Source organism: Microcaecilia unicolor, chromosome 10 (genome assembly GCF_901765095.1).
Source record: "Microcaecilia unicolor chromosome 10, aMicUni1.1, whole genome shotgun sequence".
Classification (NCBI taxonomy): Eukaryota; Metazoa; Chordata; class Amphibia; order Gymnophiona; family Siphonopidae; genus Microcaecilia; species Microcaecilia unicolor.
This window is the reverse complement of record NC_044040.1, coordinates 37,548,288-37,572,285: the sequence shown is the minus strand read 5'-3', so window position 1 is coordinate 37,572,285 and position 23,998 is coordinate 37,548,288. Positions and strand designations below refer to the sequence as shown.

The 23,998-nt window shown below is 43.1% G+C and overlaps 1 protein-coding gene across 1 annotated transcript in view; it reads left to right on the top strand.

Moving 5' to 3' along the window:
• The window catches only part of LAMB4 (laminin subunit beta 4), a 304,586-nt gene that overhangs the window by 7,851 nt on the left and 272,737 nt on the right, over positions 1 to 23,998 (top strand). The window contains 6 exon segments of the mRNA XM_030216762.1: positions 4,318 to 4,475; positions 7,824 to 7,959; positions 13,514 to 13,587; positions 14,220 to 14,408; positions 18,122 to 18,185; positions 19,827 to 20,041. Coding sequence (XP_030072622.1) covers positions 4,318 to 4,475; positions 7,824 to 7,959; positions 13,514 to 13,587; positions 14,220 to 14,408; positions 18,122 to 18,185; positions 19,827 to 20,041 — 836 coding nt within the window.

Here is a 23,998-nt window from a genome sequence, read left to right as displayed (position 1 = left end):
CTGACCTAACCTTTCCCTCATGGGCAGAAGCCCCTGGAGATACATCCTTGGTGTGAGAGGATATTGCATTCCATGAGGGGCAGGTCCTGGCTACAGGATTACTTCCTGTTTTACTAGAGTGATGCTGTCCTTTTAGGTGACTTCCCTCCTCCAATACAGCACACAGGCTACCAGACTAAAGGTGCGACTTCTCTACTATGTCCCTGTAGATCTCCTCTATAAACCTCACTGTCTGCCACTCTAGCCTTAAGAGACAAAACCTGTTCTCTGAGAGCTATGAGCTCTTTGCACTGAGTGCACACATATATCCTCTCTTCTGTGTCTTTTTTAGTTGCACTATATCCTTTTGGAAATAAGGAAACCCACCTGTGATCTATAATTTGATTTTCCAGTTAACACTTCTTTGGGCTTTATGTTCAACCAGAAACCAGACTCTACTGATGCTACAGTGCCATAGGTAAGCATTTTCTGCTCCCTGGAACTCCTTCTTCCCCATTTTTAATCATCTCCCATCTAGTCAAGTAAAACTGCTCCACCAATAATCACAGATTGTGGTTCCTCCAAAACCTGGGACATGGATGTCTAAGACTCCCCCTTTCTTCCCAAGGGCTGTGAAAACTGCTTTAATTGCATCCTCATTGCCAACAAGCCTTAAGAACAGAAATTAGGCTCAAGAACAGAACCCAGATCTTTCACAAAGTAGTATACAGCTTTACCCTGGAACCATTGGGTTGGTCTTCTTGATGTCTTCGGTGCTTAGGGTATAAAAGAAGGAGCAAGTGACTGTGAACTTCAACAAAGCAGATGCTGAACATTTTACACAAGCCATCATTCAACCTACTATATGTTACTGATTTCTGTATTTCAATATAAATATCAGTGCTTGCTAGAACAAAGTATAAAGAATGAACTTGGAGATTGATGGGTGGAGTAACAGAGAGCAAAACATCTTCACTGCAGGGTTCCTTCCTGATGTTAAAATCTTGTATTTAAAAAGCTTCTCTACATTGACTCCTAATGTTATTTCTGTAGGTGTAATATTTTGCAAAATAAATACATTCTATAATCTTCTCATGAATTATTTTATAAGTGTTCCTTTTATTTTCAGGCTGTACACACTTGGAACACTTTACTGAAGAATATGAAAACACTGAATTCATATTCTCTTTTTCACTGCTTTAAGACATTTCTGTTTTAAACATTTCTGTATGTGTGGAGGAGCATAATCGAAAGGGACGCCCAAGTTTTCCTGAGGACTTCCTCGCAAAACGTCCCGGTGGAGGGGCGGGCAAACCCGTATTATCAAAATAAGATGGACATCCATCTTTCGTTTTGATAATATGGTCGGGGACGCCCAAATCCTGAAATTTAGGTTGTCCTTAGAGATGGTTATCCCTAGACTTGGTCGCTTCTGATTTTCGGCAATAATGGAAACCAAGGATGCCCATCTCAGAAACGACCAAATGTAAGCCCATTGGTTGTGGGAGGAGCCAGCATTCATAGTGCACTGGTCCCCCTGAAATGCCAAGACACCAACTGGGCACCCTAGGGGGCACTGCAGTGGACTTCAGAAATTGATCCCAGGTGCATAGCTCCCTTACCTTGTGTGCTGAGCCCTCCAAATCCCCCCAAAACCCACTCCCCACAACTGTACACCACTACCATAGCCCTTATGGGAGAAGGGGGCTCCTACATGTGGGTACAGTGGGTTTGTGGTGGGTTTTGAAGGGCTCACATTTACCACCACAAGTGTAACAGGTGGGGGGGGGGGGGGCCTGGGTCCACCTGCCTGAAGTGCACTGCACTCACTAAAACCTCTCCAAGGACCTGCATACTGTTGTGATGGAGCTGGGTATGATATTTGAGGCTGGCATACAGGCTGGAAAAATGTTTTTAAAAATTTTTTTTGAGAGTGGGAGGGGGGTTAGTGACCACTGGGAGAGTAAGGGGAGGTCATCCCCAATTCCCTCCGGTGGTCATCTGGAGGGGCATAATCGAATGTCATCCATGTGGGGGAGTTAGCAGAATATAAATGCTGGGATTAGATTAAATTAGACATGACTGTGTTTAGGGATGCACATAAGTGCTCCAGCATATATATCCAAAATTTGGTTTCATAATAATTTCAAAATGTAATGTCCTGAATTCTTCCATTTCCTGCACAGTTGCTTCTTAAGTGTGCATTACATTATGAGAAGTTTAACCAAGTAGGATTAACAGACACAGATGAGGCCTCCAGGGCTCCCATTCTTGCTCGGTACTTCAGGATAGAACTTGTCTAACTGGGTAAATGCCTGGAAGGAATGCCAGAAAAGAATCAAGAAAAAGTATGAGTGTCTGTGTCTGAAATGATTTCAAACAGCTTCTGAAATGGATCACAACATAATTAAAATTCTGTACCCTCTTGGGAAAAATCTTGCGTAATTATACCATACTTCTAATTACTATAATGAACCTTTACACACAAGCTTATTTATGAAGCTTATGAATTGTAAAATTTGAATAATGAATGTTAAGTAAACATTAGAACATAGCATAAGAATAGCCATTACTGGGTCAGACCGATGGGCCATGTAGCCCAGTATCCTGTTTCCAACAGGGGCCAATCCAGGTCACAAGTACCTGGCAGAAACCCAAATAGTAGCACCATTTCATGCTACCAGTCCTATGGCAAGCAATGACTTTCCCCATGTCTGTCTCAATATACTATGGTCTTTTCCTCCAGGAACTTGTCCAAACCATATCTCCCCTCAGCTGTATTTTCCAAGCTGAAGAGCCCTAACGTCTTTAGTCTTTCCTCATACAAAAGGAGTTCTATCCACTTTATCAGTTTGGTTGCTCTTCTTTGAACCTTTTCTAACTCCGCTATATCTTTTTTGAGATACAGCAACCAGAACTGAATGCAATAAAAGGTAAGATTGCCCCATGGAGTGATACAGAAGCATCATAGTAGTCTCGGTCTTATTCACCATCCCTTTCCTAATAATTCTTAGCATCCTGTTTGCGTTTTTGGCCGCCACCACCACACTGGGCAGAAGATTTAAGCGTATTGTCTACAATGACACCCAGATCTTTTTCTTGGGTCTGACCCCCAAGGTGGACCCTAGCATCAGGTAACTATGATTTGGATTATTCTGTCCAATCTGTATCACTTTGCATTTGTCCACATTAAGTTTCATTTGCTATCTGGATGCCCAATCTTCCGGTTTCCAAAGGTTTTCCTGTAATTTTTCACAGTTTGCATGTGTTATAACAAACTTGAATAGTTGGTGTCATCAGCAAATTATCACCTTACTCATCATTCTGATTTCCAGATCATTTATAAATATGTTAAATAGCACCGGTCCCAGCACAGATCCCTGTAGAACTCCACTATTCATCCTCCTGTTTGAAAGACATGGCCATTTAACCCTACTCTGTTTTCTGTCCAATACCTAATTCCTAATCCACAACAGAACATTGCCTCTTATCCCATGACTCTTCAATTTTCTCAGGCATCTCTCATGAGGAACTTTGCCAAACGTTTTCTGAAAATCTAGATTATACTACATCAATCGGCTCACTTGTGAAGACACAGATTTTTCTTTTGTCTTATTTTTTCCTTTTTGATTTAACAATTTTGGAAACATATGAGCACAATGTAAGAAAAATAAAAAAAAAAACTAGTAATTTTGCAGGAGCTGTTTTTGCCTGATGATGACGTAATGGCTTTAAAAGTACTTTAGCAATTGGGTGTATAATCACCGTGTACTGTGAGCCTTTTGAGGTCATTTCCCCTTTTGAAGTCGTTTCCTCCTTGCTAATTTTTAAATGGTAACAAACATTAGAGTTTATCATTCACAGTACCCAGTTGGAAGTTAAACATTAGCGCATGGCCATTAATAGGAAAAATAGAAATTCAGCCACTTTTTTTAGCTGCAGTAAAAATGGCCTTAGCACGGGAAAAACCTGCCTAAGGCCGCGCTAAGGTCACTTTTTACAGCAGCTTAGTACAACAACCCCATAGTAATTGCCAAGAAATAAGAAGCTTTTGGAACATCTAGTCTGCTCAGGATGCCTTGCTTAGTGGGTCACTGTGGACCATCTTCGGTCTCCGGTCATTAGCCACCTTTTCATTCACCACTGTCCAACACGTTTGAATTCTGTCACCACTTTCATTGGTATGATTTCTGCTGGAGAGTATTCCAAGACATTCACTACAGTAATAGCAGCAGAGTGGAAGAAAGTACATCCATTCAGTTATAAATTTCAGCACTTTTCTTCACAAAATGCATTTCACTGAATACAACTCGAATTCAGTGTTTGTTTGTATTTAAGTGCTATTAGGTCTACTGTATGCACAAGATGACTGTTTTAATGGATCCTGTCATCCATCCATCGGAGATCTCGTGGTGGGTCGCAGTGGTCAGCTAACAGCCTCTTCAACTTGTGGACTGAATGGACCTCAGAGTTACTGCATTATAGGATATCTTGAGGTTTGTTTTTATATCTTCTTCCTAGAATGGTAGCATGTAGTATTTTTTGCATGTGTTAAAGATGGCTATTATTCAATTGATAAATCTAAGGAAAAAGCTAAGGGCCCAATATTCAAAAAGGTTTAGCCAGGTAGGAGAGGTTCCTCCCTTGTTAAACACCACTGAGCTGGCCGTCCGCCAGTATTCAGCAACACAGCAGGTAGTGTCACTGAATATCCCCACTAATCAGCTAGATTAGGAGCAGTCTGGGGGTGGAAATGGGCGGAGCCACAACTTAGCAAGTTCATGGCAATATTTGGTCTACTAACCGGTTAAGTAGGTGCATAAAGTTAGCGTCCTGTCACTAGAGGTCATGGCAGCCATTTTGAGGCCACAACCGTGATAGGCAGGAGTGAGTGGGCATTGATTCTGCTGCCCTGAGGACCCTGTAGACAATCAGGGATATCAAAGGTGGGAGTGGGGGCCTGGTCAGGGGCTCTACTTTTCTTTAGGGAGGAGAGAGGGGGATTGGAGTCAGAGGGGAGGGAGGAAGGGAGGGGCCCTTATATGGGTCCCAGCCAATATTCAGCGTAAGCATCTTATATGCGTCCCGGCTGAATATTGGCCCTGACCCACAAAACATCCAGCGGCCAGCACATGCCAGCATGGCCCTAGATATTCAATGTCAGTGCCCGGAAATGGCCCAGCATTAACTATCAGGACCTAATCTGCCTGCAGCAGTCAGTGTTTAACACCACCAGTTTCAGCTGGCAAGTGTATTTTCATTACAAATTAAGGAATACATGGATGTTTCTAACGTTCACCCAAAGAAAGCCCCGAATGCATCCCTTCAAATATGTGCACACTGTGGGTATAAACATACTTTACTAAGATTATTTTTGAACACAGCACCAGCAATATTTAATCTGCCACCTCCTTCAAAGGAGGCAGACAGGCAGGCAGAGGCTTGTCTGGTGGGAAGTACAGAGATTGTACTGTAGAATAACCTCACTTGCCAGTGGGGGATGTGCCTTTTCATGTAAGAGGTTAATAAATGTGCAGTACCTCACCCTCTACAGGTAGGATTCTTTTGGGGGGGAGGTAGGAAAGGGATGGGATTTTTTTTTAATATAAAAATGGACATTATTGAAGAGATTTCATATAAATTCATACTGTCTGATATTCAGCCTGCAGTGGTTAGTGTTTTCATAAATGGTGGCTGCTGTATGCCGATTTAGAACCGGGTCATACTTGAATGCCAGCACTGAATATCTGGTTCATCATTGGCCATCAGACGTTATTCAGGTACAGCTGATATTCAACACTGATACATCTGGGCCACGGGGTGTTAACTTCCTCTGAATACTGACTCCATTGTATTTTAGAGGGACTGATCATGAAGAGAACAGGGAATATTACAGAAAGAAAGAACTCAAAACTGCAAAATGAAAGGAAGCACTGAAATTGTTAGTATCAACATCTTTTTTTAGCTGCTTACTTTACTTTTGAGGAAATACACAATCTCAGTGATCATGAATATTTTTTATTTGGTAGTAAGAGGATACTAGTAGGATGCCTGACACAGGGATCAACACTGAATGTAATTTTCCTTACAGGATAGGTGGTGGGGGGGAGGGGGGAAAGGACCGGCAGAAAAAGCAAGAAAAGACCTCTATGAGTATGGTCTCCTTTGGAAGTTTTCAAAGGAAGAGCGTAACTGCCACACTGGGTCACAGCAAATGGTCCATTGAACCTAGTACCCTGTTTTCAACCAACAGGCGTATTTTTGAAAGAGAAGGGCGCCCATCTTTCGACACAAATCGGGAGATGGGCATCCTTCTCACAGGGTTGCCCAAATCGGCATAATCGAAAGCCAAATTTGGGCATCCTCAACTGCTTTCCGTCGCGGGGACAACCAAAGTTCATGGGGGTGTGTCGGAAGCATAGCGAAGGCGGGACTGGGGCGTGCCTAACACATGGGCGTCCTCGACCGATAATGGAAAAAAGAAGGGCGTCCCTGATGAGCACTTGGGGGACTTTACTTGGTCCATATTTTGTTACGACCAAGCCTCAAAAAGGTGCCCAAACTGACCAGATGACCACTGGAGGGAACCGGGGATGACCTCCTCTGACTCCCCCAGTGGTCACTAACCCCCTCCCACCCTAAAAAAAAAAACTTTTTAAATATTTTTTGCCAGCCTCTATGCTAGCTTCAAATGTCATACCCAGTTCCATCACAGCAGTATGCAGGTCCCTGGAGCAGTTTTAGTGGGTGTAGTGCACTTCAGACAGGTGGACCCAGGCCCATCCCCCCTGTTACACTTGTGGTGGTAAATGTAAGCCCTTCAAAACCCACCAGAAACCCACTGTACCCACATCTAGGTGCCCCCCTTCACCCATAAGGGCTATGGTAGTGGTGTACAGTTGTGGGGAGTGGGTTTGGGGGGGGGGTTGGGGGGCTCAGCACGCAAGGTGAGGGAGCTATGCACTTGGGAGCAATTTCTGAAGTCCACTGCAGTGCCCCCTAGGGTGCCCGGTTGGTGTCCTGGCATGTCAGAGGGACCAGTACACTACAAATGCTGGCTCCTCCCATGACCAAATGGCTTGGATTTGGTTGTTTCTGAGATGGGCGTCCTCGGTTTCCATTATGGCCGAAAATCGGGGATGACCATCTCTAAGGTTGACCTAAATTTCCAGATTTGGGCATCCCCGACTGTATTATCAAAACGAAAGATCGACGCCCATCTTGTTTCAATAATATGGTTTTCCCACCCCTTCGCCAGGATATGTTGCGAGGATGTCCTCAGGAAAATTTGGGCGCCCCTTTCGATTATGCCCCTCAAAGTCACAAGAACCTGGTGGGATCCCAACAAGAAAGATGGATTACTGCCAGGTATAAGCAGTGGCCTTCCAAAGTCTACCTTAATAATTGTTTATGAATTTTTACTCCAGGAACTTGTCCAATCCTTTTTTTAAAACAAAGCTATACTGTTTTTACTGCAACGAATTCCAGAGCATAATTGTTCTTTTTTTTTTTTTTTTAAATAATATACAAATATCCAGATTTGGATAGTTAGCTGGATACTGGCACAGAATATTGCCAGATTTTGGAATAACCCCAGCCCTGCCCCCAGACTGCTCCAGCACTGCTTGCATAGCACGGGTTGGGTTTCACGATTTTCAGCTACATTATTCAGATAATGCCACTGAATGTCCGTGGATGGCTCCAGTTAGCAAGCTGCTACTCAGATAGGTAACGATGACTATTGGACTGTTAAAAAATAGGAATGAATTATGTAATTAAATGTAGAATTAATCCATAGGGAAATGAGATCTTATTTTATGATTCTTTTGCTGCTTGTCTGGTAGGGCAAACAAAAATGCTTCGTTTGTGATTCCCAATATCCATATAATCCATACACCAACTACAACAGTCACCCAATTGAAAACGTGATCACAACCTTTGAACCAGATCAGAAAAAGAAGTGGTGGCAGTCGGAAAATGGTAACATATTTTCATCATTGTTTGATCATTTGTTTGTAAATGTCCTGTGTGTAAGACACTACCAACCTTTCTTTCATCCAGTTCCCTGCCTACTTCCCTCCTCATCAAAAGCCTGTGAAATATTTAAGTGCCATCCACTAGTTACCCTGTTCTTGGTGTCTCTGGCTTCCCTGATACTCCATATCGGTTTCCAATATACCAAGGCCCCTTTAACTTAATTCTCGTGCATGTCTATGTAACCTCTTTATCATTCAGTAGCATATGTATTAACCAGCTCATGCTTGGAATATTATCAGTCACAAAGAAGTGAATTCTTGCATTTAAAAGTACTTATAATATGTATGTGAAATATGAGCTTTAACATATTACCAAATATCTAAGAATGAAGCTCTTGGTACATTTCCTACTTGTTTTTACTTCCAGAAATGAATTGTGTAGTGACTGCAAGTCTTGAATGAACATTAGCATTGTATTTAAAACTTCAACACTGTATTTCACAATGCAGTTCTGTAGTTTCAGAAGCCAGAAGGATTTCCTTCTTAGACCTATACAGGGCAACTCAGAGTTGCATGCTGATCATGCATATAAGTCATTAGATTGTTGGCATATACATGAATATGTGTGTGCATACATGTGAATATCCTAAAATTCCACCTAAGCTGTGTTCTGTAAATACACACACACATACCTTGCAAAGCCTGTATTTTACAGGTAGACGCAAACAGATCAGAGCAGACCACAAAATTGAAGAAAGAAATCTTTATTGTTCATGATGCCCGACGTGGCCACGTTTCACCTTCCAAGAAGCTGTGTCAGGGGCCAGTGCCGTAGCGAGAGCTAATGGCACCTGGGGCGGGTCGCTGCTGCGCACCCCCCCCCCCCCCCCGAGTGCAGCACGGCGCAACCCCTCCCCTCTGCGGCGCACCCCCCCTCCCTGGACCGCATTCTTACCTGCGGGAGGGCCGATCCGCCCCTAGTGCACGTCACTCGGAGCTGTGGCAGCCCCGCTGGTTCCCTGCTCTCTCTGCCCCGGAACAGGAAGTAACCCCAGAACAGGAAGTAACCTGTTCCGGGGCAGAGAGAGCAGGGAACCAGCGGGGCCGACACCCCCCGAGCGCGTGCACCAGGGGCGGACTGCCCCTCCCGCCCCCCCTTCCTACGCCACTGTCAGGGGCTATACTATTAGGGTCTCTCAAAACACTCTGCCCTAATAGTGAATAATACAGTCAAAGCAAACAGCAGCGGTGTCGCAGAACTTCTCCTTCTTAATTAGTGTCTCTATTATGACAGTTATCATAAACCACTGTATTATTCAAATGTTTGTTTATTTTGTTGGATTTAAATATACCCATATAGTTATAAACCACATACTAGTGGCAACCTACATTCACTCCCACATTCATTCAATCAAACACAATTGTTAGCTAGTACATAGCAATTCTATCTAACCAACTGAACATTAAAGCCATAGTTCTAATTTTCAAACGGCTATTCTGAGGCATCACAGTTGGTTCAAAATTGTCCCATGGCACTACCGTGCCAAATTCCACGTCAGATTATTCCATCAGACTGCCTCATTCCCTTGTTGATTCATAAATTCCAGGTACTTCAATTCCAGCCACGGAAAATCCTGTGGCCACACCAGCTGTTCAGTAGATTAGTTGCAGCTCTTCTATTCTTTTCAAACTTTTAGCAAAATAGTCATTCCTCCATCACCCCAGACTCTACACAGTCTGTGTTTCGCTATACCAGCGTCATCAGAAGTCGGGCACCTAAACACATAATAAATATACAAAATTGTAGGTCCAATACCACCTTCTCTATTACATATAAATCACATGCCCTATACACAAAATTTACTCACTTTTAATACATCTGCCTGCTCTTATGTACAAGATTCATGGATACCGGACAGGTGGGAACTACACCATCCACCTCCATTGTCTTTCCAGCAAAACAACGCCAGCGCATGCGTGTGGGTAGCTGGACTTTCACAGCTGTTTTATACTACAAGCCACATTTATAATGGCTTTTGCTTTAACACCATCATGTAATTCACCACCATGTAACACAAACCCTCTGTAAACCTAATGTATATTCACTTCTATTTCCAGTACCCATGATGTATTGTAAGCCACATTGAGCCTGCAAAAAGGTGGGATAATGTGGGATACAAATGCAATAAATAAATCTACTATAATAAAACTCACCCTCAACGTTCTGAAGACAACGTTCTGAAGTCACTCAGTCACTCCCTGAAGGGTTCATGGATTCATGGTGGTGAAGCCACAACACTGACCATGTCTCTCTGCTCCGCCCTCGCATGACGGACCAATCAGAAAAAACACCCTCAACATTCTGAAACACAAAGGACCATCACAACACCGTTCCCAGGCAACACTAGGCAACGTAAGACGGACCAATCAGAGGAAACTACGTGACAATAAGGGAGGAGCATTCCCCAGCAGAATGGCTCATTATCTGTGCAGCACGGAGAGCACAGAACCACCGCTGGAAAAACAAAACAAAAAAAGACACTCATCAACAACCTGCACACACACCACACCCTCACACACTCACACACACACACACACAAAATAACTCTGTGACACATACACACACACACACAAAAAGCCACATGCTAGCCCCCGTTTCATTGGTTTCGGAAATGGGCCTTTTTTACTAGTAAATAAATAAATCCCTTCAAATGCCTTCTTAATTAGTGGAGAATTATTGCTGCTATCTGCTGTGCAGCGACACTGCTGCTGTTTGTTTTGACTGTATTATTCACTTGGAAGGCAAAACGTGGCCACGTTGGGCATCTTGAACAGCTAATATTAGTTTCTTCAATTTTGTGGTCTGCTCTGATCTGTTTGTGGACTGATTCACTTGCAGATTGCTGCCTCTGTTGTCGTTCACGTAGGCAGAGTACTGGTGGGGCACAGTTATGCATTTAACTTATAGAATAATATGTTAGCACGTACATCTAACACTTAGGCACACACGAGCTCTGTGGCTGGCATCAGTGCTCACGCTTACATTATAGGTACATACCCACAAATTCTGTATAGGTTGCCAAAGTTGGGAGCGGCAGATTGCAGATACACGTGTAAAATAATTGGATAAATTGATGATGACAATGACTAATAGGCTCAGAGACAGTGATGTGCAGAATGTCAATCAGCAGTCCACTAAAGACAAAAACTCAGAGACAAATGCAGTATCCCAAACAGCAGTCCCCTGAAAGATTTGAGACAATCAAATGCAAAGTCTCAAGGAACAGTTTACCAAGAGACTTTTGTCTCTAAGAAAAGTGCTCAGAAATAGTCAAGTGCAGGGACCCAAGCAGCAGTTCACTGAATGATTTGAATCAGTGAAGTGACAGTTTACTGAGAGACTTTGCCTCTTAAAAAAAACCCAAAAAACACTAAACCTCAGAAACAATCAAGTGCAAAAACTTAACCAAAAATCTTTATTTATGAAAAAAAGAGCTCTCAAACAATTAAATGTAGAATCTTAAACAACAGGCCACCAAAAGTCTATCTCTAAGAAAATAGCTCAGGAATGGCTAATGTTAGCATTTGGGATAACTGCAATATTCCTTTATGTGGGGCCTCCTCACACTCAGGGTGACCTTTTCAAATACCTTTGTTCAAGTATTCATCCTGCCCAGCACCCCATTTCCTAGGCAAAACACCGATTCTGGCACTTCTAAAGCATTCAGGCTCTCCCCATGCAACAAAACATTCTTGGTTAGAGGGTTTTAGTCAATATTTAAATTAGGTTGTCTTCATGGCCTAGTCTTAAGCAAATCAGCTCTATACATAGCCTTGCCCAAGTCCCCAACCAACTCTGTGGGGGTGAATCTCCTTTAATATATTTCTCCAAATAGCTGGGTTGAACTAAGCCCTCACTGGAGCACTAGGTTAAACAGCCTCCACCCTATATAGAGGGCAATACTTCACTATCACCTTATGGTACTATCCGCCACCCCTGACTATAAATCTCAGTTCAACAAAAATAAAATATAAAGTCCATGAATTGGTCCTACAAGTAGGGTATCTTCTGGTATCTCTTTTCAAGCTCTCCAATTCTAACTTTCCTAGCCATACTTCCTTCCAGGGAGTTCTTTTAAAGGTCTAGAGGCTCTAAACCACTTCCCCTACTTTACTCCCCACCTATAGGGATACCAGCCTCCACCCCTTTCTTAAAAGGGCAGTGACCCCTCTTCTTCCCTGTCAGGTCCTGCATCTGAGAAGTCTTAAGGAGGAATGCCTGTCCTTTCATCTGTTGTAGGCTTGGCATAGGACAAAACAAGGAGGTTTGCTTAACAGGAGACAGCAGGAGCATATTTGGCCCATTATCTGGTCTGAAGCCAGTATGTGGAACTTGTCACCATATCAATTAAATTGTTTTGGGTGTACCAAGATGGCAGTTGTTGCATTAGGGAGAATGAAAACTTCCTTGGTTAGAGTGACCTCATCCTTGTGATGTCATGCCATCTCCTATTAATCAAACCTCCTTGGGATAAAAGGGTGCAGAGCTCCCTCCTGTGGCCGTTCTGAGATAAAACACCCCCGGCATAAGCAAAGATCCTCTGTTGCTCACTGGTAGGAGAGAATACTGTTCTAGAAGGGAGGTTTCTGCTGTAAGTAAGTTGACTACAAGGGAAAGCTAACAGTTTCCCATTGTATCTCTGTCAGGTATCCTGTCACAATGCCTATAATTAGACACCCAGAGGGCATCTGATAGGAGCCTATTCTATAAAGGAAATATAGGTGCCTACTTTCCTTTAAAAAATCAGAGCTGTCAAGTTACCCATTCCAGGAGGGAGACGTTTTGGCCAGTCCTGGATTTCTGCCAACCTCATCCTGGTGCATTATGGGACCTGCAGCACTGATGCCAATGGATAGAATCATGGACTACAAGTCCCACACTGCTTTGGGATATAGGTTTAAAACCAGGAACGGACAAAAAGTCTCCCTCCCTCCTGGAATCGGTAACTTGGCAACTCTGAAAAATACTAGTGCAATAGGTCAGATATGTGTATATAGTTTAGGCATGAGCATTTATGCTATTGTGCTAAGCATGTACTTACATGCCTGGTACATAAATGCTAGCGCCTACTTTATAGAATTATTCCCATTGTATCAAGCTGTGGCCATTCTCATTTTCATTGCTTAATGCACCTTAATATAAAGGGGAACTTAATTTGCTTCCACTGTGAGACTTGCTATAAATTTTCAACCTGGTTTTTCAAAAGATTTAGAGCATGTGATTTATATGAACAACAGATGGACACTGTTGGCTTTATCTTAGGTGTTAGCACTAGTTTTTCTCTCCAGGTCATCATTTCATCAATAACAAATAATTGCTTTGCATTGTGAAGCTGGAAGATTAGATGAGCAAAGCAACTTGAATCATACAGTACTATCATCACACTTTTCATGATCATGTTATTTATTTTCAGTTTTATTCATTAAATCCTGTAACTGCTCATTTCTGTTGACTTACTAATTCTCAGTTCATTTTTGTTTTCTTTCTAAATATGTAGGTGTCGATCATGTCAGTATTAGGTTGGACCTGGAAACCTTATTTCAATTCAGTCATCTTATACTGTCTTTTAAGGTAAAATACAATTATCACACACATTTTCATGAGTGCCTGTTTTTCCTTTAATGCATATGACTGAAAATTGGCATATTTTCTCTGATAGACTCCAGAGTTAATGAATCTCCAGTTTATTTGTCCTGGTTTTATAAGGATTGGGCTCATTTTCAGAAACCTGCTGAGTGGAACTTTCCCAGGGTGCCCTCCTACTGGTTAAATAAATTTAGCCACAGAGTGGGAAAATATTTCACTGGTTAGGTTTAATTGAATAATGTACAATGTTATCCAGTTAAACCTTTAAAGAATTACCTCTAGGTTTTAATGGCTCATGTAGTAAGAAATGTGAAGATTTTAAGAAACTTTGAGGCCTATAAAGTAATGTATGGAAAATGGTCACTTTAAAACAAATAAACTGAGGATTACTGTAGATATGATGTGCTCTGGTTCCAGGAAGGAAGAAAGGCAACTGTTATTACCATGATGGAGCCATGGTGACAGAAAGGTAGCATTGAGGGGTTCAGTGTCAGAGGACACTTTTCCTACTGCCCTTGGTCAGTGAATGAATGTGACCTCCAGAAAAGATATCTGGGATGGAGAAGGGGGGAGGGTTGTATTGCAAGAAAAAATTACTAAAATAAATTTTTTTTCAGACTTTTCGGCCTGCAGCAATGTTGGTTGAACGTTCCAGGGATTATGGCCTAACATGGAAAGTATATAGATATTTTGCACAAGACTGCACTACATCTTTTCCCAACATCCCTGTGGGCCAGGCAAAAAGTGTAGGAGACATTGTCTGTGATTCAAGATATTCTGACACAGAGCCCTCTACAGAAGGAGAGGTATTTCTCTTGTTTTACACCTATCATTTACCTTTTTGTCTCCCAGGTATGTGTCAATCGCTTTATGTTTCAACCACTTTCAAAGTTTGTCATACACGATACACATACATAACTATAAGCTAGATCTGCTCTTATGCTAACTGTACAAATTATTATATAAAATGACTTGCTTTATCCTAGAAACAGACTATGAAGGAAGATCAAGGCTGTAAGGTTATGTTATGTTTAAGATTCTTGATAATATACTACCTTTGATCCATCTACTTTGCCCAATTTACTTCCTGCTATATGTCATATAGGCTTATCTTTGCCTTTCCTTTCATATCTTCATGACTAGGGATCTTCTCTAAATATTGCATGTTTTCTTGAATTCCGTTACTGTTTTTGCCTCCAGCAGGCTGCTTCATAGATCTGCAAACATGCCCATGCCAAGTCTTCTGCATTCAGTGGGAGACTCTGGCTTTTACAAGCCATCACCCGCACAAACTCCCAGTCAGTACTGTCTAGTCTGGTGCAGCAGCCTCCCCCCACCCCATCAGCAGCAGGAGATGCTTTAACAAAACATCATCTCCAGCTGCCATGGGACCAGTCTCATAATAAGAGGTGTAGGGATTTGTGTGATCCAACTTATTCTAGTTTCCCAATAGTCCCTGTATTGGTGCTCTAGGTTGGTGTGATACTTACAGTGTTTATGTTTATTACAACTTTCTATACCACCCTAGCTGACTGGCAGATCTGTTTTTGCAGACATTTTTCTATACAATTTGTCTGCAGTACATCAAAATCACAAGGGGGCATGTTGGGGGCGGGATTAGCACATTCCTAACACTTGGACATTTTCAACCATAATGGAACAAAACGAAAACATCCAGGGCTATGATCTAAATGTTTTGATCTAGACCTGTTTTTGGTACAAAAAGGTGCCTTAAATGACTATTGGAGGGATTAAGGCATAACCCCCCTCCCAAATGTGGAAAAAAGTATATAACAGTCCCTATGATAGTTTCAGATATTATATTAGTCTATAAGCAGCAAGCAGACCCACAGAGCAGTATAATAGTAGAGAGCAGGACTCAGGCCCATATCCCACTCTACCTGTTACACTTGTGGTGGAAAGTGTGAAGAGGAAGAAAAGGCATGTAATCAAGTGTTACACAATAGCCAATAAACAATAAGCAGCACTAAATGCATTCATATGTCTCCACAGTTTACAAAATCCACTGCCTATTTGTGCAAGTGGCGCTACATATGCAGATCTGGAAACACAGATTATTTGGACAGCTTGATTATAAATTTGCTAGCACTGCTGTGCTCGCAAATATAAATGTCTGCCTTCAGCTGTTTTTCTGTGACCCAACTTAGGAATCCTTTTTTGGCACTCAGTCTCCTTTTAAAAAATTATCCTCAGTACTTCAAGTGGGGTCTCATCATGTCAGCGGGTGGTCTTTTACCATTTATGAAGTTCTTGCAGAAAGTCTTTCTCTCACTGTTTCTTCCAGTGGCTAAACATTTCATAATCTCACTGACCAAGTGGAACATAATTTTCAAAATCATTTACCTGGCTAATAAGCAATTTATGTATTGTAATTCATGAATCACTTTCTGTACACACTACATCCAAAGCTAAATAAATAATCTTTTGAGGTCAATATTAGAAGTGCCATGCCTTGGACTCAGATATTCAATGCCAGGCCATGTCAGAACACCAGCATTGAATATCTGAGTCAGCAGTGATACCCGGAAGTTATGCAGATACAAACAATATTCCGTGCCATACCCGCATGAGTAACTGGGCAAATTTAGGACTGATATTTAAGTAGTCCCACTTGCATGATTAGTTATATAGGTATTGGCACTGAAAACTGCTGGTGCCCACATAACTTCCAGGACCGCCCAGGTCATCCTGGCCCCGCTTGGACAGTGCCATGGCAGTCAGAAGGGATATTCGGCAGCATTGCCCAGTTAAGTGCTGCTGAATTTCTCTACCTGATCTGATCAGCGTAATTAAACTGAGCAGGAGCCTCTCCTGTCTGGTTAAATCTTTTTGAATATTGGGCCCTTTGTTTAAACATTTGTGAGACCCTATTTCCATCTAATAGACTATCCTGCTTATAATCGAACGAGAGAAACGCCCAAGTTCCGACCTAAATCGGGAGATGGACGTTTATCTCACAAAAACGAATAATGCGGTATAATCGAAAGCCGAACTTGGACGTTTTCAACTGCACTCCATCGCGGAAGCATACAAAGTTCACAGGGGCATGTCGGAGGCGTGGTGAAGGCGGGACTGGGGCATGGTTATCACCCGAACAGAGATGGGCGCCTTTCGCCGAGAATGGAAAAAAAGTATGCGTTTGTAGCTAGAATTTAGGGCACTTTCCTGGACCCTGTTTTTTCATGAATAAGGCCCCAAAAAGTGCCCTAAATGACCAGATTACCCCCAGAGGGAATCGGGGATGACCTCCCCTGACTCCCCCAGTGGTCACTAACCCCCTCCCACCACAAAAAATGATGTTTCACAACTTTTTATTTGCACCCTCAAATGTCATACCCACCTCCCTGGCAGCAGTATGCAGGTCCCTGGAGCAGTTGTTAGGGGATGCAGTGGACTTCAGGCAGGTGGACCCAGGCCCATCCCCCCTACCTGTTACAATTGTGCTGCTTAATGCTTATTAGTCGTCCAACCCCCCCCAAACCCACTGTACCCACATGTAGGTGCCCCCCTTCACCCCTTAGGGTTATAGTAATGGTGTAGACTTGTGGGCAGTGGGTTTTGAGGGGGATTTGGGGGGCTCAACACACAAGGGAAGGGTGCTATGCACCTGGGAGCTCTTACCTTTTTTTTGTTTTTGTAAAAGTGCCCCCTAGGGTGCCCGGTTGGTGTCCTGGCATGTGAGGGGGACCAGTGCACTACAAATCCTGGCCCCTCCCACGAACAAATGCCTTGGATTTATCCGTTTTTGAGCTGGGCGCTTTCATTTTCCATTATCGCTGAAAAACAAAAACGCCCAGCTCACAAATAGTCGAATAAAACATGGATGTCTATTTTTTTCGAAAATACGGTTCGGTCCACCCCTTCACGGACCCGTTCTCGGAGATAAACGCCCATGGAGATAGACGTTTTCGTTCGATTATGCCCCTCTTTGTCTTTCTAAAAGTATCATCAAAAACTTTGCTGTCAATCACTCAAGCTGAGAGATGCCTGGCAGACCTTTATTAAAGAATTGTAAAGTGCTATTGTTTGGGTGTATGAAAGTGTATAAAACTTAGGTATCATTAGTTTTTAAAATGTTTGTTCCAATATTATTTTATTTATTTATGGCATTTATATCCCACATTATTCCCACCCATGGACAGGCTCAATGTGGCGTACAATAGTCTATTAAACAACATTAATACAAAATACAGGAATTAGCGTCAAAGAAGGGAAAGAGGAACAACAGGAGGGAGAGGGAGAGAGGGAAAGGTGACAATTTGTTGATGTGGCTGCCGTGGCTCAGAGGGATGTAACACCAGGAGGGCCCACAGCATATGCTCTACCGAAAAGGAAGGTCTTGAGCTGCTTCTTAAAGGTCAGGTGATCTGGGGTGAATTTGACCACTTGGGGCAGTCCGTTCCAGGATTGAGTGCTAAGATATTATGGCACAAAAGTTCAGGTTTAAGCTTGACATCTGAGCTACAGCATCCTAACCTTTTTTTTTTTACATTTTCAGGTTGTGTTAAAGGCCTTGGATCCTACCTTCGAAATTGAGGATCCTTATAGCCCCTTTATTCAAGGTATGGGTCATTATGCTAATAAATTTACATGTAGAAAACTCCTTAACTAGTCTTTATCTTATAAACCATTAAAGGGTTTTCCTAATAAAATAAAGTTCATAAATACTGATATTCAAAGTAAGTTAACCAGTTGGGAACGGCCACCAACCGGTTAACGTGCTTTATCGGCGGCTATCCAGTCATTTTCATCAGCACTCAACCAGCTATCTTTGCTGAAAATGACCAGTTAGCACCGAAGGGCAAGCCTGCTATATCAGAGGTATTCCAGGGCTATTTTGGAGGTAGAGTCTGGTTTGCTCCCAATATTCAGAGCTAACCAACCAGTGTTAGTGCATAAATAAGACCGCATAAATGGCTGGCCAGTTAGCTCTGGATATGGAATTAACTGGACATGTACTAGCCAGCTTTAAAAAAACAGATATTCAATGCTAGCAACCGAATATGGCCTGGCCTTGACTATCTGAGTTCACCACCAATGGTGAATATTTAACAGTGCTGCCTGTCACCAGCTGAACATTGGGGAGAGATTATTGACTTGTATTAACATTTGAGTCAGAATTTTAGAAAGTATTCCTATTGGGAGAAGTCACACCTGTTTCATAATAAAAAAAGCTTTTTTTAAACTTCAGTCAGCCACAAAATATGGAAGAAAACACTTTGGTCCTCATTTTGTACAAGCCCTATTCACATTTGATACGTGCATAAACCAGCACTCAAACGTTTATCTTTCATAAACATGTAAGACCCCATTTTACAAAGCAGGGATATGCATGTATCAAACTTAATTGCATGCAAATGGCAAGGGGGCATGATCTGGGCATGTCTTGGAAGTGACAAGGGTGTGGCATGTTCATAGAAGTTTAGTCCTCGTTTTAGAAAGAGGCTAAAGATCTATGTCCTAAAATATTGACCTTGGGAGTTACCAAGTTTAGGATTTGGGGAACAGTTGCTATTGAGCAGCACTCCGCGGGATTGATGGGAGGGGTTGCCCCTTTAATCTGAGTGGGTTTTGTCCCCCCACCCCAATGCCAACTGGTAAAAGAATCCAGTCACTGTGACAGCATCAAGATGATAATCAGTTATGTTTCCAAGGTTGCAAAGATAACCAATTATGTACATAACTGAATATGTGCTTCATAAGTCAAAGTAACATTAATTACATAATGACACACAGCAGAATCCATGGCTTTAACTACATAACCCTTCCTTAACAACATCCCATTTTATAACCTTCTCTCCTCTTCTCTTTGACTTAGCAGATGTGCTTTGTGGTTTTGATGTTTTCTTTTGGAATATCCCCTTTGGATTTTTTTCTGGATTCCCCCCCCCCCCCCCACACACACACACACACACACACACACTCACCAGAAAAAAAAACTCAATAGATTTCCCCAGAGGAAATGAGAAAAATTCACAATTCCACTTGAACTTAAACCAGGCTGAAATCCATCTGGTCTGAGTTTCTTTGTATTGTCTGCATATCACTAAAGAAGATGTTACTAAACAAATCTGTTTCCATTACATTTTATCCCACAAATAATGTTGTGTCCCAATACATCTGCATTCACAGGAAGATCACTGGAACAAAAGAAACTGCATAGTCCCAATTCTAACATTTTAATTTGTACAATGTTATTGTAGATCTCATTACTTTAACCAACCTGAGAATAAATTTTACGAAGCTTCAAACACTTGGGGATGTTTTGAATGGAAGGTGGCAAAGTGACCCCTTGGATAAATATTACTATGCTCTCTACGAGATGGTTGTCCGCGGAAACTGCTTCTGCAACGGCCACGCAAGTCAGTGCGCGCCTGTAGAAAATGTGCGAGGAGATGTTTTCAGTCAGCCCGGCATGGTAAGGCATAATACTTTCAAGATGTAAGAGAAACTCTCTATCAGTTATGTTGATAATCGCTTCCATTAAAAGCTAAAAATTCTTTAGAAAAAGAAGCATGAAGTTGGTTGCAGTTTTTATTCCCTTTTTCTGCCATGAAGTGCGCATAAATACTAAGGGGTCCTTTTACTAAGACGCATGAGGCTGTACGCATGCCAAACTGGAGTTACCACCCAGCTACCGTGTGGCTCTTGCAGTAATTTCATTTTTGGAGCGTGGCCAAGAAAATATATTTTTTTCTGGCACGCGTATTAGACACGCGCCAAGTGGCATTTGGCATGCCTAGGTCATTACTGCTGGTTACCATGTGAGACTTTGCCACTAGGTCAATGGCTGGCGGTAAGGTCGCAGACCCAAAATGGACACGCGGCAATTTTGATTTTGCCGCATGTCCATTTTCGTAAAAATTTTAAAAAGGCTTTTTTACAGGTGCGCTGAATAATGGATCGGCGTGTGCCCATTACCCACGCCTACACTACCACAAGTCATGTTTCAGCACACCATAGTAAAAGGACCCCTAAATTATAAACTGCCTCGATATCTTTAATAGAGATGGAATATCAAATTATAATAGACCATAAATTAACCTTTTGACCAGTTAAAGCAAGAGAAATATTTTTTTTTCTTTTTCAGGATTAGGTGGTTTCTTGGGCTAGTGACCGGGGGGGGGGGGGGGGGTGAGCAGGTTCCTCCTATTCTTTGGATCATTCAGCTCAGACAGGGAAGTGGCAACATGAGCTTTCATTGAGAACTACCAAGCATCTATTAGGGGGTCTTTTATAAAGGCACTGTAGCATTTTTAGCAAGCGTTAATCAGCGCACGCTAAATGCTACAGACACTTATAGGAATATATGGGCATCTCTAGTGTTTAGCGTATGCTTATTTTAAGGGCATGCTAAAAATGCTAACACACCTTTGTAAAAGGACCCCTTAATGCAGTCATTTCTGCCAGAGTCTTTCCAGCTTATAATTGAAAAAGAAAAACGTCTATATTGTGACCCAAATCGGGAGATAGAGGTTTATCTCACAAAAACGAATAAAGCGGTATAATCGAAAGCCGAATTTGGACGTTTTCAACTGCACTCCGTTGCGGATGCGGACAAAGTTGATGGGGGCGTGTCGAAGGCGTGGTGAAGGCGGAACTGGGGCGTGGTTATCGTGCGATCAGAGATGGGTGCCTTTCGCCGATAATGGAAGAAAAATATGCGTTTTTAGTGAGAATTTAGGGCACTTTTCCTGGACCCTGTTTTTCCACGAATAAGGCCCCAAGAAGTGCCCTAAATGACCAGATGACCACTGGAGGGAATCGGGGATGACCTCCCCTGACTCCCCCAGTGGTCACAAACCCCCTCCCACCACAAAATATGCCGTTTCACAACTTTTTATTTTCACCCTCAAATATCATACCCACCTCCCTGGCAGCAGTATGCAGGTCACTGGAGCAGTTATTAGGGGGGTGCAGTGGACTTCAGGCAGGTGGACCCAGGCCCATCTCCCCCCGCCACATGTTACACTTGTGCTGGTAACTGGGAGCCCTCCAAACCGCCCCCCAAACCCACTGTACCCACATGTAGGTGCCCCCCTTCACCCCTTAGGGCTATAGTCAGTGCTTTTTTTGTGCCGGTACGCAACGGTACGGCGTACCGGCACCTTTTTTTTTTGCTCCCCCCGCCCCGTGAGTCCATATCCCGCACGCAGTGCCAGCCCCTATTTCCGGCCGCTGCTGCTTCTCTTGTTGAGCAGCAGCGGCCGCTACACAAAGAAAAAGATTTTTAAAAAAAATTCAAACCTGGCTGAAATGCGGCACCCCGACACTGTAGACAGCCATTAGGCATTGGCTGATGCCCCGCAGCCGCTCCTCCTCTTGCCTCTACGTCACTGCGCTCCTCCGGGGTCTTCCTCCAGGGGCAGTGACGTAGAGGCAAGAGGAGGAGCGGCTGCGGGGCAACAGCCAATGCCTAATGGCTGTCTACAGTGTCGGGGTGCTGCGTTTCAGCCAGGTTTCAATTTTTTTTAACTTTTTCTTTGTGTAGCGGCCGCTGCTGCTCAACAGGAGAAGCAGCAGCGGCCGGAAATAGGGGCTGGTGCCGCGTGCGTCGCGGGAAACTTGGCAGGGAGAGGGAAACCAACAGAGGGAAGGATTGGGGAGAGAGAAAAAGAGAGAAACCAACAGAGGGAAGGATTGGGGAGAGAGAGAAAGAGGGAAACCAACAGAGGGAAGGATTGGGGAGAGAGAAAAAGAGGGAAAACAACAGAGGGAAGGATTGGGGAGAGAGAGAGCGAGGGAAACCAACAGAGGGAAGGATTGGGGAGAGAGAAAAAGAGGGAAAACAACAGAGGGAAGGATTGGGGAGAGAGAGAAAGAGGGAAGGATTGGGGAGAGAGAGAGAGAGAGGGAAAACAACAGAGGGAAGGATTGGAGAGAGAGAGAGCGAGGGAAACCAACAGAGGGAAGGATTGGGGAGAGAGAAAAAGAGGGAAAACAACAGAGGGAAGGATTGGGGGGGGGAGAGAGAGGGAAAACAACAGAGGGAAGGATTGGGGAGAGAGAAAAAGAGGGAAAACAACAGAGGGAAGGATTGGGGAGAGAGAGAAAGAGGGAAAACAACAGAGGGAAGGATTGGGGAGAGAGAGAAAGAGGGAAACCAACAGAGGGAAGGATTGGGGAGAGAGAGAAAGAGGGAAAACAACAGAGGGAAGGATTGGGGAGAGAGAGAGCGAGGGAAAACAACAGAGGGAAGGATTGGGGAGAGAGAAAAAGAGGGAAAACAACAGAGGGAAGGATTGGGGAGAGAGAGAAAGAGGGAAAACAACAGAGGGAAGGATTGGGGAGAGAGAGAAAGAGGGAAAACAACAGAGGGAAGGATTGGGGAGAGAGAAAAAGAGGGAAAACAACAGAGGGAAGGATTGGGGAGAGAGAGAGCGAGGGAAACCAACAGAGGGAAGGATTGGGGAGCGAGAGAAAGAGGGAAAACAACAGAGGGAAGGATTGGGGGGGGAGAGAGGGAAAACAACAGAGGGAAGGATTGGGGGGGGGAGAGAGGGAAAACAACAGAGGGAAGGATTGGGGAGAGAGAGGGGAAAACAGATGGAAGGATGGGGAGAGAGAGGGAAAACAGATGGAAGGATTGGGGAGAGAGGGGAAAAACAGATGGAAGGATTGGGGAGAGAGGGGAAAACAGATGGAAGGATGGGGAGAGAGAGGGAAAAACACAGATGGAAGGATTGGGGAGAGAGGGAAAACAGATGGAAGGATGGGGAAAGAGAGGGGGGAAACAGATGGAAGGATGGGGAGAGAGAGAGGGGGAAAAACAGATGGAAGGATGGGGAGAGAGAGAGGGAAAACGGAAAGATGGGGAGAAAAAGAGGGAAGACGCTGGATGGAAGAATGCAGAAAGAAATAGGGGAGACACTGGAAGGATGGGGAGAGAAAGCAGAGCTGCTGGATGGAAAAGGGGAATAGAGAAAGACTGGAGAATAAGAGGAAGGGGCATGGGGAGAACAAGGGTGAGGAAAAGATGAAAAGCCACAGGTAGATGAAGGAAATTAAAGAATGGATAGTAAGAATGAATTAAATCTGGACAGAGAGAGCCTGAAAAATATTGAAGAAAGCAAAGAAAAAGGAGACAAAAATGACAAATGGCACAGAAGAGTTAAGCGAAAACAAAGGAAAGCAGAATCACAGACTGGGACCAATATGGAAAGAAAAACAGTCACCAGACAACAAAGGTAGAAAAAAAAATCATTTTATTTTCATTTTAGTGTTTGTAATATGTCCAATTTGAGAATTTACATTGGCTGTCTTATTTTGAACTGGGTATACTGGAGCTGTAAGAGCTTACAGAGATTATTTATAATGAAAAAAATCACGTTATTTTTTTCTCCTATAGTACTGTAATATTTTCAATGATGTCTGT